General features: G+C 40.3%; 1 protein-coding gene across 14 annotated transcripts in view; it reads left to right on the forward strand.

Moving 5' to 3' along the window:
* RASAL2 (RAS protein activator like 2) overlaps positions 1–12,324 on the forward strand; it is a 347,106-nt gene that overhangs the window by 328,363 nt on the left and 6,419 nt on the right. For 9 of the 14 annotated variants that reach the window (XM_077901811.1, XM_077901814.1, XM_077901816.1 and 6 more), the window contains 4 exons: positions 4,083–4,217; positions 5,878–6,080; positions 7,477–7,564; positions 10,552–10,582. In XM_077901811.1, the coding sequence (XP_077757937.1) occupies positions 4,083–4,217; positions 5,878–6,080; positions 7,477–7,564; positions 10,552–10,582 (457 nt within the window). Of the gene's footprint in view, positions 1–4,082; positions 4,218–5,877; positions 6,081–7,476; positions 7,565–8,608; positions 8,791–10,551; positions 10,583–12,324 lie in introns of those variants that run through there. The other 5 variants (XM_077901815.1, XM_077901812.1, XM_077901806.1 and 2 more) reach the window with 2 other exon arrangements.

Here is a 12,324-nt window from a genome sequence, read left to right on the forward strand (position 1 = left end):
GACAAACTGCTGTCTCTGGCCCTTTCACCCTAAAGCATTAGTATTTTTCCCAGAGAAACCCTACACACCTTTATCTCAAAGAGAGACATTCCTGGTAGGAATTCCTACTGCTTTTCTTTTTGTCTTTTTCATCTTTCCTTTTCTTTAATGATCCACCTTTGAAAGCCAGTGGATCCAAATAGGCTGTATTTATTCCTAAGGCTGTAGCTAAGCAAAGTGGAATTTGAAGCACTTACCAACCTCTTTTCCCAATCTCTTTGTACACTAGAGATAATAAATTTTGCTGTTTATAATAATGCCTAAATAACTAATAATAGTAAAAACCAGAGATAATAAATTTTGCTGTTTTTGCCAGCTTGTAAGGGAGATGGAATAATCATTGAAGAAAAGCCTTTGATGTACTTCCAAAAGATTAGAGAAAAAACGTATGTCTTTCTCATAGTAATGCATTATACTCTAGTACTGAATTCTAAAGAGAACCAGAGTATTAATAAATGAATAATATTTTATTGAGCATCTGTTGTGCAATTACATTGTCACTACCATTCAAAAATAGACTGTATCGAGACGCCTGGGTGGCTCAGCGGTTTAGTGCCTGCCTTCAGCCCAGGGTGTGATCTTGGAGTCCTGGGATCGAGTCCCAGGATGAGTCCCACATTGGGCTCCTTGCATGGAGTCTGCTTCTTCTTCTGCCTATGTCTGTGCCTCTCTCTGTGTGTCTCTCATGAATAAGTAAATAAAATCTTTAAAAATAAAAATAGACTGTATGATATGATGCCATGCATCAAGGATTGACGATCTAGTTGGGAAGTAAGACCAGCACACATGAGACCAATAGAAAAAAATGTAAGGGACAATATATAGTTTATAAAATAAAGAAACCCAAAAAATCGCCTCTATTTTGATAATTTTTTATTTGCTCAATGTTATTTTTCTGTTCTTTATACTTTTGTAAAGGTTTTACCATGAATACAAGGAAAAGTTAGTATTTTTTCAACAGCTGTTGACCACCTACTATATGCCATGCAGAGTGCTCAGATATATTAGGAAGTGGTTGAAAATCAGATTCAACCAGTAAAATAAGAGTAGACCTGAATGCCCAATTCTATCGTACAGTCCCTTCTAATTCGTTAGACATTGTTCACCATTCTGAGGATATGGTACCCACCACCATCACCAGTGGAATGACCCAGCTCTGGGTTTTACAGCTTTTCACTTAGCAGTCAAAGCCTAGATTGTGCTTGTTGTAGTCGACATTGTTCTCTTAATATGTTTCTGAGGGCTAAGATCTCTCCTCCATGTGTTCTCAGGAGCAACCATAGTGTACAGTGCATTTATAGGCACTCAAATAGCTACCCCATGACAGATCATAGGGAAAGAAAGTTCATTGAAGCAACATATCAGAGGAGCTTCTAGACATCCATTAATAATTGCTTATGTGTGCTTCAGGCGTGTTGCCACTTACTGATATCTGTAATCTACTAGCAAATCAGCCAAACCAGGTTCTGCTTCACACCTTTAAGAAACACTGCATAAAGAAGAAAGCTATTGAATTAGCTGCCTTGAAATAATAAATTCCAAACAGTAAAAGTTATCAGTTTTAGTACCTGCTTTATCTCAACCCACTATTGAATAGAAAATCCTGGTTTCACAGAAAAGCAGTTTTTTTGTGCCCTATGTGCTAAAGTGATAAGATTATAAAATTTAAAAAGCATTGGTCTCCTTTAAATATTGGCCTTTTATTAATTTTTTAAAACTCAAAACCACATTCTTTTCTCTTTCAGATGTACATCAAATAAAAACCTAAACCTCTTGTGAAACTGTTTTTCTCTGCCAATGCTGAAGCAGTTTTTTGCTCTCTGCTTTTAAAATCCAGTAGGGGGAGAACGTGTGTGTGTGTGTGTGTGTGTGTGTGTGTATAAAGTACCTTGCTGTTTACAAATGCTTTTACAAGCTGACTCATTTGTTTCTCATAATAACTTCCGATGTGGGTAATTACTACCTTCCATTTATAATTGATACTGTATCCTGTAGGCCAGTATTTCCAAAGTTTGATTCTCAAAATTATTTAAGTATACAAGATGTTCATTTAATTAATCATATAATTATTTTAACACATAATAGAAAATATATAACCATTAATATTAAAATATGTATAAATATATAATATATATAACCTCAAACTCATGATTTTACTGATGTTATTGCTTAGCATAAGGACTCAGCTAACTGGAAAAAGTTGTTTTAAAGAGATAATAAATAATCAGTGATAATATGGTTATTAAAGAAATAATAAAATGGTACACAAATGAATGAAGTATACAACACACCTAGATACCAGAGTGGAGATGGAGATAGACTTTTAAGAACTAAAGATCTTGAAATTTAAGACATGTTTATGTCTTGACACAGTGGAGGAAATGACTTTAAAAGAGGAACTTCTAGACATCCATTAATAATTGCTTATGTGTGCTTCAGGTGTGATGCCATTTATTGCTATCTGTAATCTGTTAGCAAATCAGCCAAACCAGGTTCTGCTTCACAACCTTAAGAAACACCATTCTATGACTTGTATACGTGTGTTTTGTAGAGTTTCTCTCAACCTATCTTTGATAACCTTTTAGTGTCTGCAGCCAATATTTTTCATCTTGTCTTTTTAAATCGCAAAGTCATCAAAAAAAATCCCTTCTTCTAAAATAGCTGTCTATTTAGAGTTTAACTGGATCCTATTCCAGAATGACATAAAGTAATCTTAAGGTAGATAGCTCTGCATGGAAGAGAAAATTCCCTCCAATTATGAGATTACACAGTATTGGTCCTCAAAATAGAAATCTATTTTAATTCTAAGAAGGTTACCTCACATACAATGCTATGATCTCTCCTACCTTCTCTCTCTCTCTCTCCCTCCCAACCTCTTTCATTCTCTCTCTCAAGCACACAAGAGAAAAATAATTTGTTTTATATTTCTAGCATTGTTTTTAGAGAAAGCATTAATGTTCATAGCTTAATATAAATTATAATATCCAGTACCAGTTTTCTAGACATAAATATGATAACATCCAAGCTCTGTACTTTCCAAAGAACTTTAACCTACATTATCTCAACTCAGTCCCTAAAACTCTATGAGATATCAGGATAAGTGTTACCAGTGATGGTAGTGATATCCCTAATTGGTAGTTTAAGAAAAGAGTATTGAAGAGATTAGGGACAGTTTAAGTGGCATCGTTGCTACTTTTTTTTTTTTTTTTTTAAAGTATTTATTAGCATGAGCTGGGAGATGGGTCACAGGAGAGGGAGAAGCAGACTCCCCACTGAGCAGGAAGCCCGACTCAGGGCTCCATCCCAGAACTTGAGATCATGACCTGAGTCAAAGGCAGTTGCTCAACCAACTGAGCCACCCAGGCATCCCAGGGTTGCTACTTAAAATATTCTTACCACTCAGTATATCAGTATTGGAAAACGGTAACTTATCTGACTATTCTAACTGGATCAAAATATCCCTTAAACTAATGCAATATCTATTGTTTTGATCCTATATTCATGAAGAAACTGGTCTAAAATAGAGATTTCAGAGTGGCCTTAATCCATCAAGAAGTCAGCACTTCTCTTTTTTCTCTTTGTCTAAATGATTGATGTGAAAATTGAGGATTTGGCATTCTGATAAATAAATGGATACCTCATGAGTTTGTTTAGCATTAATCAGTTTGTTGGTTCCTGATCATCTCTGTCTTACACAGCCATTTCCTCAGCTGAGCAGTAAACCATCGTGTCACGCCTTTTCTCTCATTCTTATCATTGTAATTTCACTGGTGATTGGACCACTGGACTAGTGAACAATTTTAAGGCCTTTGCTTTCTTTTCTTAGATGTGATGCATAGGAATTTCTATTCAGAATAGTATATTCTTACACAAGCAGATATTCTCATTCCTGCCCACCCCCAACCCCATCTTTAATAAAATATTAGTTAGAACTGAGAGCATTTATTAGGTCACAGTTTTGTCCTCCAAGAGTAATTCCCTTTGCAAAACCTAACTAGTGAATGAGTTGTTTGGGGAAATGCTAATGAATGTTTCTGTTTTAGGTGCAGTCACCTGTGGACTCTGCCACCATGTCCCCAGTAGAGAGGACAGCAGCCTGGGTGTTGAACAATGGACAGTATGAAGAGGATGTGGAAGAGACTGAGCAAAATCCAGATGAATCCAAGCATGCTGAGAAGGTAGAACTAGCCTGTTTTTGTTCACTTTTGCCCCCACAGTGATAGGCCACCAGAAAGACTGTCTTGCCAATAATAGGACGTCTTTCCCCTCCCCAGTTTCCGCTCCACCTCTTATTTTATCCAGCATCCACACACCTGTATATTTCAAGTCAGTAGTGTCTCTGTATGAAAATAGAAAATGTTGGTCAGGCTGGAGTGGAAGGGTTAATTTTCTTTTTATATGTTATCTTAAATTGGAGAACATTCTGCTATTAATTTCCAGTCATTGAAGGGGAATATTTAGTGTATCTGTAAGCTGGTTGTTAGTCTTCAACCAAGGCCAAAATTACCCTTGGACCAGACTTCCTTCCCAGGTCCTATTTAATGATTTTTGACTCCCCCTTCCCTCTTACTTGCTTTTTCTACATAAAGAGCTCCTAGCCCTATATTGATTTGTAAACAGATATTATCTATTATTTCGGTTTTGTTTTAAAGAAAAGTTGACATGGAGAAAAAGGATTATCAAATAAGAACTTTGCCATCATGGATGGCATTCTCTCATTTAATTAACAACCATACAACTAGTTCTGCTTACTTATCAGCTTGATCCTAAAATATGCTTATTGATGCATTCTACCTTTTTAAACTGTCATGAAAACTGTCATCTTTGACCTATTGGCTTAACGAGTGTAGTTTAGTATCATGATGTGGGTAAGCAGAAGCTAACTGCCTGATTGTCAATGAAATGGGATAGTCTGTGAAAATAGTTGCATTTTACAAAGCACCATACAGATTTATCATGAACTAGTAATAAATTTAAGTAGACCCTCTATAAGAAAGCTTATACTTCTCACCTCACCTCACCAGAAATGTGACATTCCAAGGCACTCATACCCCAACTATTGCAGTATTAGGACAAGAAAGGGCTGTGTAACCATTGGAATTACATAAAGCTTTTGTGAGAATTTATTATAGAAAGCTTTGGTTTATGTATATTTATATAAAACTTTAGTGAGAAAAACATACATGTTCCAGTAAGCAGTCCCAGATTAAGCAGATGAACCACGTCATGAAAAGGGGCCAAGAGACAGTTATTAATCAGCCCTGGAATATATGTAGGGCTTTTGCTTAGTGCTTGTGACCTGAATGTTTTACACATTTATAATTGAGGAGAAAGCAGCAATAGCTTACTTTGCCATCAGATTCTATTTATTTACCTGATAGCATAACATTATAGAAATGTTGCTTCTTCTCTAAAGGGCTGATTCTAGTAGAATGAAGGAATGACAGTCTGATGTCAGACGTCCTACAGTACAGGTGATGATACAGAAATCTCTGGTAGACAACTGGCTTAAGTTATTTGTCAGGTTCCTAAGTACTTGATCTTTTTTTTTTCTTGCCCCAATTTGATACAGATTGTGGCTTACAGCAACTGGTAGTTTAATGTGGAAAGAGGTACACATAAATAATATAGATTCGAAATGCCAAGTTCAGATTTAAAATGTGATTTTAGGGGGAGGGAGGACAGAACTCCTTTACCATTCATGCCTTTCGATCATTTTTAAGAATATTAGCAGCACATAGAACAGCAGCCCAGACAGCATCCGACCACATTGATTTCCAAAACCAATGTAACTCCAGTTTTTCCCTTCTTGTCTTTGATGCCTCTCTTCTGCTCTAGTATGAGCAGGAAATTACTAAACTGAAGGAGCGCCTGAGAGTGTCCAGCCGGCGCCTTGAGGAATATGAGCGCCGCTTGCTGGTGCAGGAGCAGCAGATGCAGAAGCTGCTGCTGGAATACAAGGCCAGGCTGGAGGACAGCGAGGAGCGCCTGCGCAGGCAGCAGGAGGAGAAGGACAGCCAGATGAAAAGCATCATCAGCAGGTCAGACCATCACCTGTGGTGGATGGGGGCCAGTTAGGACACAAAGGGATCGAAAGATGATCTAAAGAATCCTGAAGTAGTGGCAGCAAAAGCCACTTCAGTTCTACATTAGCTCTGTGGTACTTCGTGTGGATATGGTGAATGACTGTATCTCTTAAAATTTTCTAAATGTGACACCTTCATACCCTTCCTTGAAGATGGAGGTGTAGCCTTTTTCTCTTTCATCATAATAATTTGAAAAAGTAAAAATGTTGCAAATCACTTGATAGGTCTTAGTATTCAATGTCCAAGAGTCAGTTTATTTCTCATGAGTCTAGAGACATGGAAGGACATTATCAACGGATATCTTTAGGGCCAGAGAGAGAGTGCCAAGGATGTCAAGGGAGATTAAGGGAGGGGTCAGTTATACCAAACACTTGCATAACACTTAACTGTAGGCCAGGCACTTTACAAATAATAATTGGTTTGATCTAAATAAAAATGCTTTATGCCAACCTTGGAGGCAGGAATTATTTTCATTTTTCATTTTACAAATAAAGAAACAGGTTCCAAAGCCATGAAGTCACCTGCCCAAGGTCACTTAGTGGAGCAACCAGGGCTTGAAGGCAGGCATTCAGGCTCCAGAGCCCATGCTCATAACCACTGTGCTTCACTATTGTCAAATGCTATACAGAGAGGTCAAGCAAAATAAAGACAGAAAAGGTTTGTTGTTTCAGAAATATGGAGAGAGTTAGCAGTCTTCGAGCCATTTCATGGAGTTCAGTGTCGGTGGGTTAAGATGTGAACAGTGCCTGAGAAAGAAAGCAGGCCTACTAAGTGTAGCACATTCTGAGAAACTCAGCTGTGCAGGGAGAGAAGGGACAGCTGTCACAAGGGAACTTGAGATTTTTTTTTTAAGAGTTTATTTATTCATGAGAGACATGGAAAGACAGAGGCAGAGACACAGGCAGAGGGAGAAGCAAGCTCCATGCAGGGAGCCCAATGCAGGACTCAATCCCAGGATGACCTGGGCCAAAGGCAGGCGCTCAACCACTAGCCACCCAGGTGTCCCAGGGAACTTGAGATTAAGAGAGAGTTATTTGTTTCCTTCTAGTTGGCTTGGTAGTTTACAATGAAATAAGCTGGGCCGGGGTTAGAATCTGACAGAGGAGAAGGGAGGAAATGACTATGGGGATTCTGTCCCAGAGGAGATAAAAATGCATGGGATCTGGTCTCAGGCAGAGAGGTCAGCCTTGGATGTCTCCTTCCAAGGTGGGAAAGAAGAAAGCAACCGTGATTATGGACCTCTCGTTGGGAAGGAATGGAAATGTGGACTCTGCCAAGTTGGGTTTCTTGTCCCCTACATCAGCTGGCCTCTTTTTGACATCCTCACTGTCTCCTTGCTGCCACGTTCTAGGCTGATGGCTGTGGAAGAGGAACTGAAGAAGGATCATGCTGAGATGCAAGCAGTTATTGATGCAAAGCAAAAAATAATCGATGCACAGGTGAGCAGGCCTTGAATCTGGTAGAAAGCACTTGTTCATAATAACTGTTCAATTTCCTGACTTCTGACCTTTGGAAATGCCAAGGCATGTACTGCAAAATGGGTCATTGGAAAGTTCGCAGCATTACCTTTTGAAGATTAAAAGAGTTTCTATGTGACCTGTATTAATTTTCCTTTCTTTTACTGGTGACAAGTCTGTTAACCCAGCAAAGTACTAGCGTGCTCAGTGCAGTTGCTTGACAAATCTCAACCTAGTGCATGATGGGGTTTCCTTCTTTCCTTACGGAAAGGAGGGCATTCTCTAGGTACCTGTGAAAAGTACACCGCATGTGTCTGGCTTGTGACCTCCACTGACCATTGCTTGGCTGTGATGTTCACGGTCTTGTTAGTCACGTTCACTGTGCCGTCGACCTCTAGCCCCACATACTAGGGAAAAACAGGGTTGTGGAAGGTACTTTCCTTGCTGATCTTTTGGTTCAGGGTTTGATGGTGATACCTGGGATTTGCGTGGCTGCCCTTCTTTATTGGCACTGTGCTTAGAGAGCCTCTTAGCCCTGATGAAATCAGAACCTGGGCCCCTGCTCACCATAGCTTATAGCTTATACCTCTGACACTAATGGTGGGGTGCCTGCCAAGAGCACCTCACAGGGGCACATCAGCGATCAGAGCAAAATCCAGGAAGCAGGAGACATCGCCAATTTGGGTTTCATTTTATCATTGCAAAATATGGTTGTATTTTTTAGAACAAAACAAATAACAAAAGGCAGGTGCAGTTTTGATAGAGTGGCTGGTCTAGTCACCAAATATATCCCCTTCCTGAAGACAACCAGCCCATACGGGTTTACATTTCTCATCTTTAAAGACCTTATCATATTCCTAAGCTATGAAATAAAACTGGGAGCAAGAACTTTATGTTCTACTCTCCTCTCTGCATATCAGCCAGGGGACCGTCTATGTCGGAGCTCCCAGGATTCTTAAGCATGCACTTAACACCCCCTGTCTAGTTTCCTGACAGGGTTAATGTGGGATGGGGTTTATTTTTCAGGGGAGTTGGGAGTGAGGCTGAAAGCAGAGCGGTGGAAGGAGGCTTCCTGGGCCCCGTGCTCCACAGACACACCCAGCGTGGAAGCCAGTGTGAGCTGTGACGCTCTCATCAGCGTCGCTTCTGGAATATTTTCGACTCTGTAGTTTCTGGATATTTGGACCTCATAAGAATCAGAAGAAAGGTCTGCTGTAATTATCTGACTTGGTCCTTTTTTTAAACCTTTCTAGGTGTCCCCAGGGTGGGTGAAGAAGGGGTAGTGGAGATAAGGCTGTCTTGCCGTACATACTGTAAAAATTCACCCCAGAGCCTTTGGAGATATAGCCTGGATACAGAAAGCAATTTAGTCAGGAAAACCACTGTTAATAAGTTTCCACTTCGTGGATTTTCAGTGTGACAAAATAATGCAGGAAGAGTTCTATTAATAACCACACTGGGAGAGATTTTGGTTCTGATGAGATAAAGCAGACCATTTTTATAATTCCAGCTGGTCTAAAACTGTGTCAATCTTAAGTAGAGGAAGCTTGAGTGTGTCACAATTGTGGATCTGTGCATAGAGCATTTCCCTTTTCTCAGTTGCTTGTCAAGACAGCCTCATTAGCTTCTGACGATTTCTACCCACTCCCACTCCCTGTCTTGACATTGAGGGCAAGACAACCGTGTGTGAAGCAGGAGTCAGGCATGGCTGGTGAAAACAAGGAAGGAAATAGGATCTATCAGGCCTCAAAAGCTCTGGAAAGTGAGGACCTTCTCTCATTTAACCAGGAGGCTGTCGCTGCTCAGGGATGGGTGAAATGTGATCCTCAGATCATTAGTCAGTGTCAGCTGGTGGTCTGGCTAAACTAGACATTTTGGGTCCATACCTCAAGACAGTGGTTTTCAAATGCTTGGATTCCGTGGACTATGTTGGTCAAAACAGAAGAGCCTTCCATAGATCACTTTCCAGCTGCTCATACTGACCATTACCAGCAAGGACCACTGTCAGCTCATGGATGAAATCACACTGAAGCTAGCCAACTGTAGTAAATTACCTTTTCAAACAAGCATTACTATACTGCATGCTTTCTACCAGAGGCCCACCATGGGTCCCTGAGAATACTTGGAGAATCCACTAGATCATATTTTGAAACCCAGTGTACCATGTGTATAGCACAAATCATAAACACGAAAGCTAATTTTTAAAAAAAGATTAAAACCTCCAATTCCAGCTATTGTCTTACTGATACATTAAAATCTTATTATAGCAAAAGACTTTGAACATCTTTGGGCATCCTTTGTAATGAATGACTTTTTATATCAGGTCCTTTCCTTTGTAGGGATAAATCTTACATCATAAGTGTCTGATGGAGCAGAGCAGCCCTTCTGGCATCATTTAATAGAATGTGCATAAGTTTGGGGTGAAAGCTTCTCAGTGAGATAGCCCATACTTTTAGGTCTCTGGCATCTTCCTTGGTGCCACTGGTAGTGGAAAATATTTCTGAAACAAATACAGTTGCTTTCCTTATATTAGAGTTGAGTCCAACATTTCCCAAAGCACTAAAGGTCCGGTGCCCAATGAACTGGTTCTCATCTGTGTCAGCAGTCCTATGTCCCTATGGGCAAGACTCGTCCCTGAAGTCAGCCTCTAGATCTCCTGGAGTTTATGCTATGAGGCCTGGCCTCAGTCAGCCACTTTCTAACTGGCACTACAGGAGGATGAACATTTCACGGGTCAGGGCAGAACCACCTGACTTGAACCTTGTAGCACAGCCATGGGGATCCTGGTGATGGAATTAAGGAAACATTCTTAAGCATCAAACCAGGGACTGTGCCACTTTCAACACCCCCCCCCCCCCAGGATCTCTCCATGTGACTCAGATGGAGAACAGAGAAGGGTTCCTCCTATGAGAAGCAAGCAGCTGCCTAGTTACCGTTGCAAGTGATATCTCCGCTGTGTTAAATTACAGGTCATAAATGGAGATGAGATTATTCAAACAGGCAAGTAAACCCGGTCCATTCTCTAGCTGAGCAGTTCCCAGCCCTGGCCCGATACACTGGCCTCCTACACATTCCAGCTCCTGCACTCTCCACACTGGAAATCCTTCCTGTCAGGCGTGGATTGCTTTGCCTCTCAACCCAGGCAGAATCAAAATGTCAGAGCATCTTTTGCCAACTGAACTTGACTTTCAAAAGTCCCTATTTGATTATTTTTCTATTACTTTTTGTTTTATTTTTGAGAAGTTGGCAGGGGGGGGAATTACAAAAGGGGATTTGTCCACTTGGAAACTTTCAGCTGTTCAGCAGGGGGGTTATTTGGCTTCAGCTGTTACTCTTATAGGAAATAAATCATTGCAATCATTCTTAGCCTTCTTTTTTGACCCTTTAAGAATCAAACAACTTTTTACAAATGCCAAAAAAAATTTTTTTTGGATAAACCTACATTCCTTTGTGTTTGGCCTTTATAATTTATCCTAATACTGAAATTTCTTTTTTTAATCATTTTAAGATATTACCAGTTACTCTGTTCAGAGACTATTCTTAACCGGGTGGGGGGGGGGCAGGGGGAGAAACATCATCATTGGCCCCTACTCCTTGTCTCCTGAGAACCACTACCCAGTCCTTACCTACCAGCTTTTTAAAGATCTATACTTGTTATCCCAGTAAACTCCATTGGCTATCATTTTTTTAATTACTATTTTTAAGCCTCAGAGATCTTTCTTTCGTTGAATTTTGCCAACCTTTAAAATGAGTTACCATCCCAAAATAAAAAGTATCTTATACTAGATGAATGCTTACCAAGTAATGCTGATTTTATGTATGTTACCACCTGGGACCTCCATCAGGGAAAAGGAGGACATTTTTTTTTTTTAATGCTAATAACAAGAGGTTTTTCTCATACTTTTGAAACTGCTAGCCCTGCTGCTCCATCCCACTCCCAAAGTAGGAGATTAAAGGGGAGCATTACTTGATGCTCTTGTCTGTTATGCTTTTGCCTCCAGCATCCCCCAGGTCAGTAGAGGGCAGTGGTCCTCACTTGGTCCCCCTTTCAGCCCCCCTCCTGGCCATGCGTTTCCCAACAGAGTGTCCCGACATAGCCCTGGGTGCCTGCTGTCCCTTAGGAAAAAGCAGCATCCAACCCTCAGCCCTTTCTGTCCTCTCTGCACCTCACCTTGACCGGCCTTACCACGCTTTTCGCAGGGTAAATTCAGACACTCCCAGAGAAGGAAGGCTCCTTTTGGCTTTGGGGGTTGTTCCTCAGGTGTTTTTTTCTTTTTAATTTCACGGATGTAGGTGAAGACCACCCCTCTCAATGTTAGCCTCTTTCCTGAAAAGTGACAACAGCATGTTGGAAAGGAATGATCTCCCTACCTGCTGAAACTAAGATTAGGGTTTCTCCTAATCTTTGTGACACTGATAATATTTTGACGGAATGATTTTTTTCTCAAAGTCAGATGAGCCTACTTTCCTTAAAATTGCCATATTTTGGCGGGGGATGGCCCTTTTTTCCGTCTTGGTTTTTTTTTTTTTTTTTTTTTTTTTTTGGTGTGTGTGTTTATTCAGCAATCTTTGGTACCAAAATAATGGTTCTAAGGCATTTTTTCCCCCGAGAGACTCAAAAGTAAATTGAAAACAATCTCCTTATTGGGTAGCTTTCCTGGAGTAACTCTGAGCTGGAATGAGTCTAGGAGCTTGTGTTCTCTGTTTGTTTTCATGTGTTATGTTTATGGCATCCCCCTTCG

Source organism: Canis aureus, chromosome 6 (genome assembly GCF_053574225.1).
Source record: "Canis aureus isolate CA01 chromosome 6, VMU_Caureus_v.1.0, whole genome shotgun sequence".
NCBI classification, from domain to species: Eukaryota; Metazoa; Chordata; class Mammalia; order Carnivora; family Canidae; genus Canis; species Canis aureus.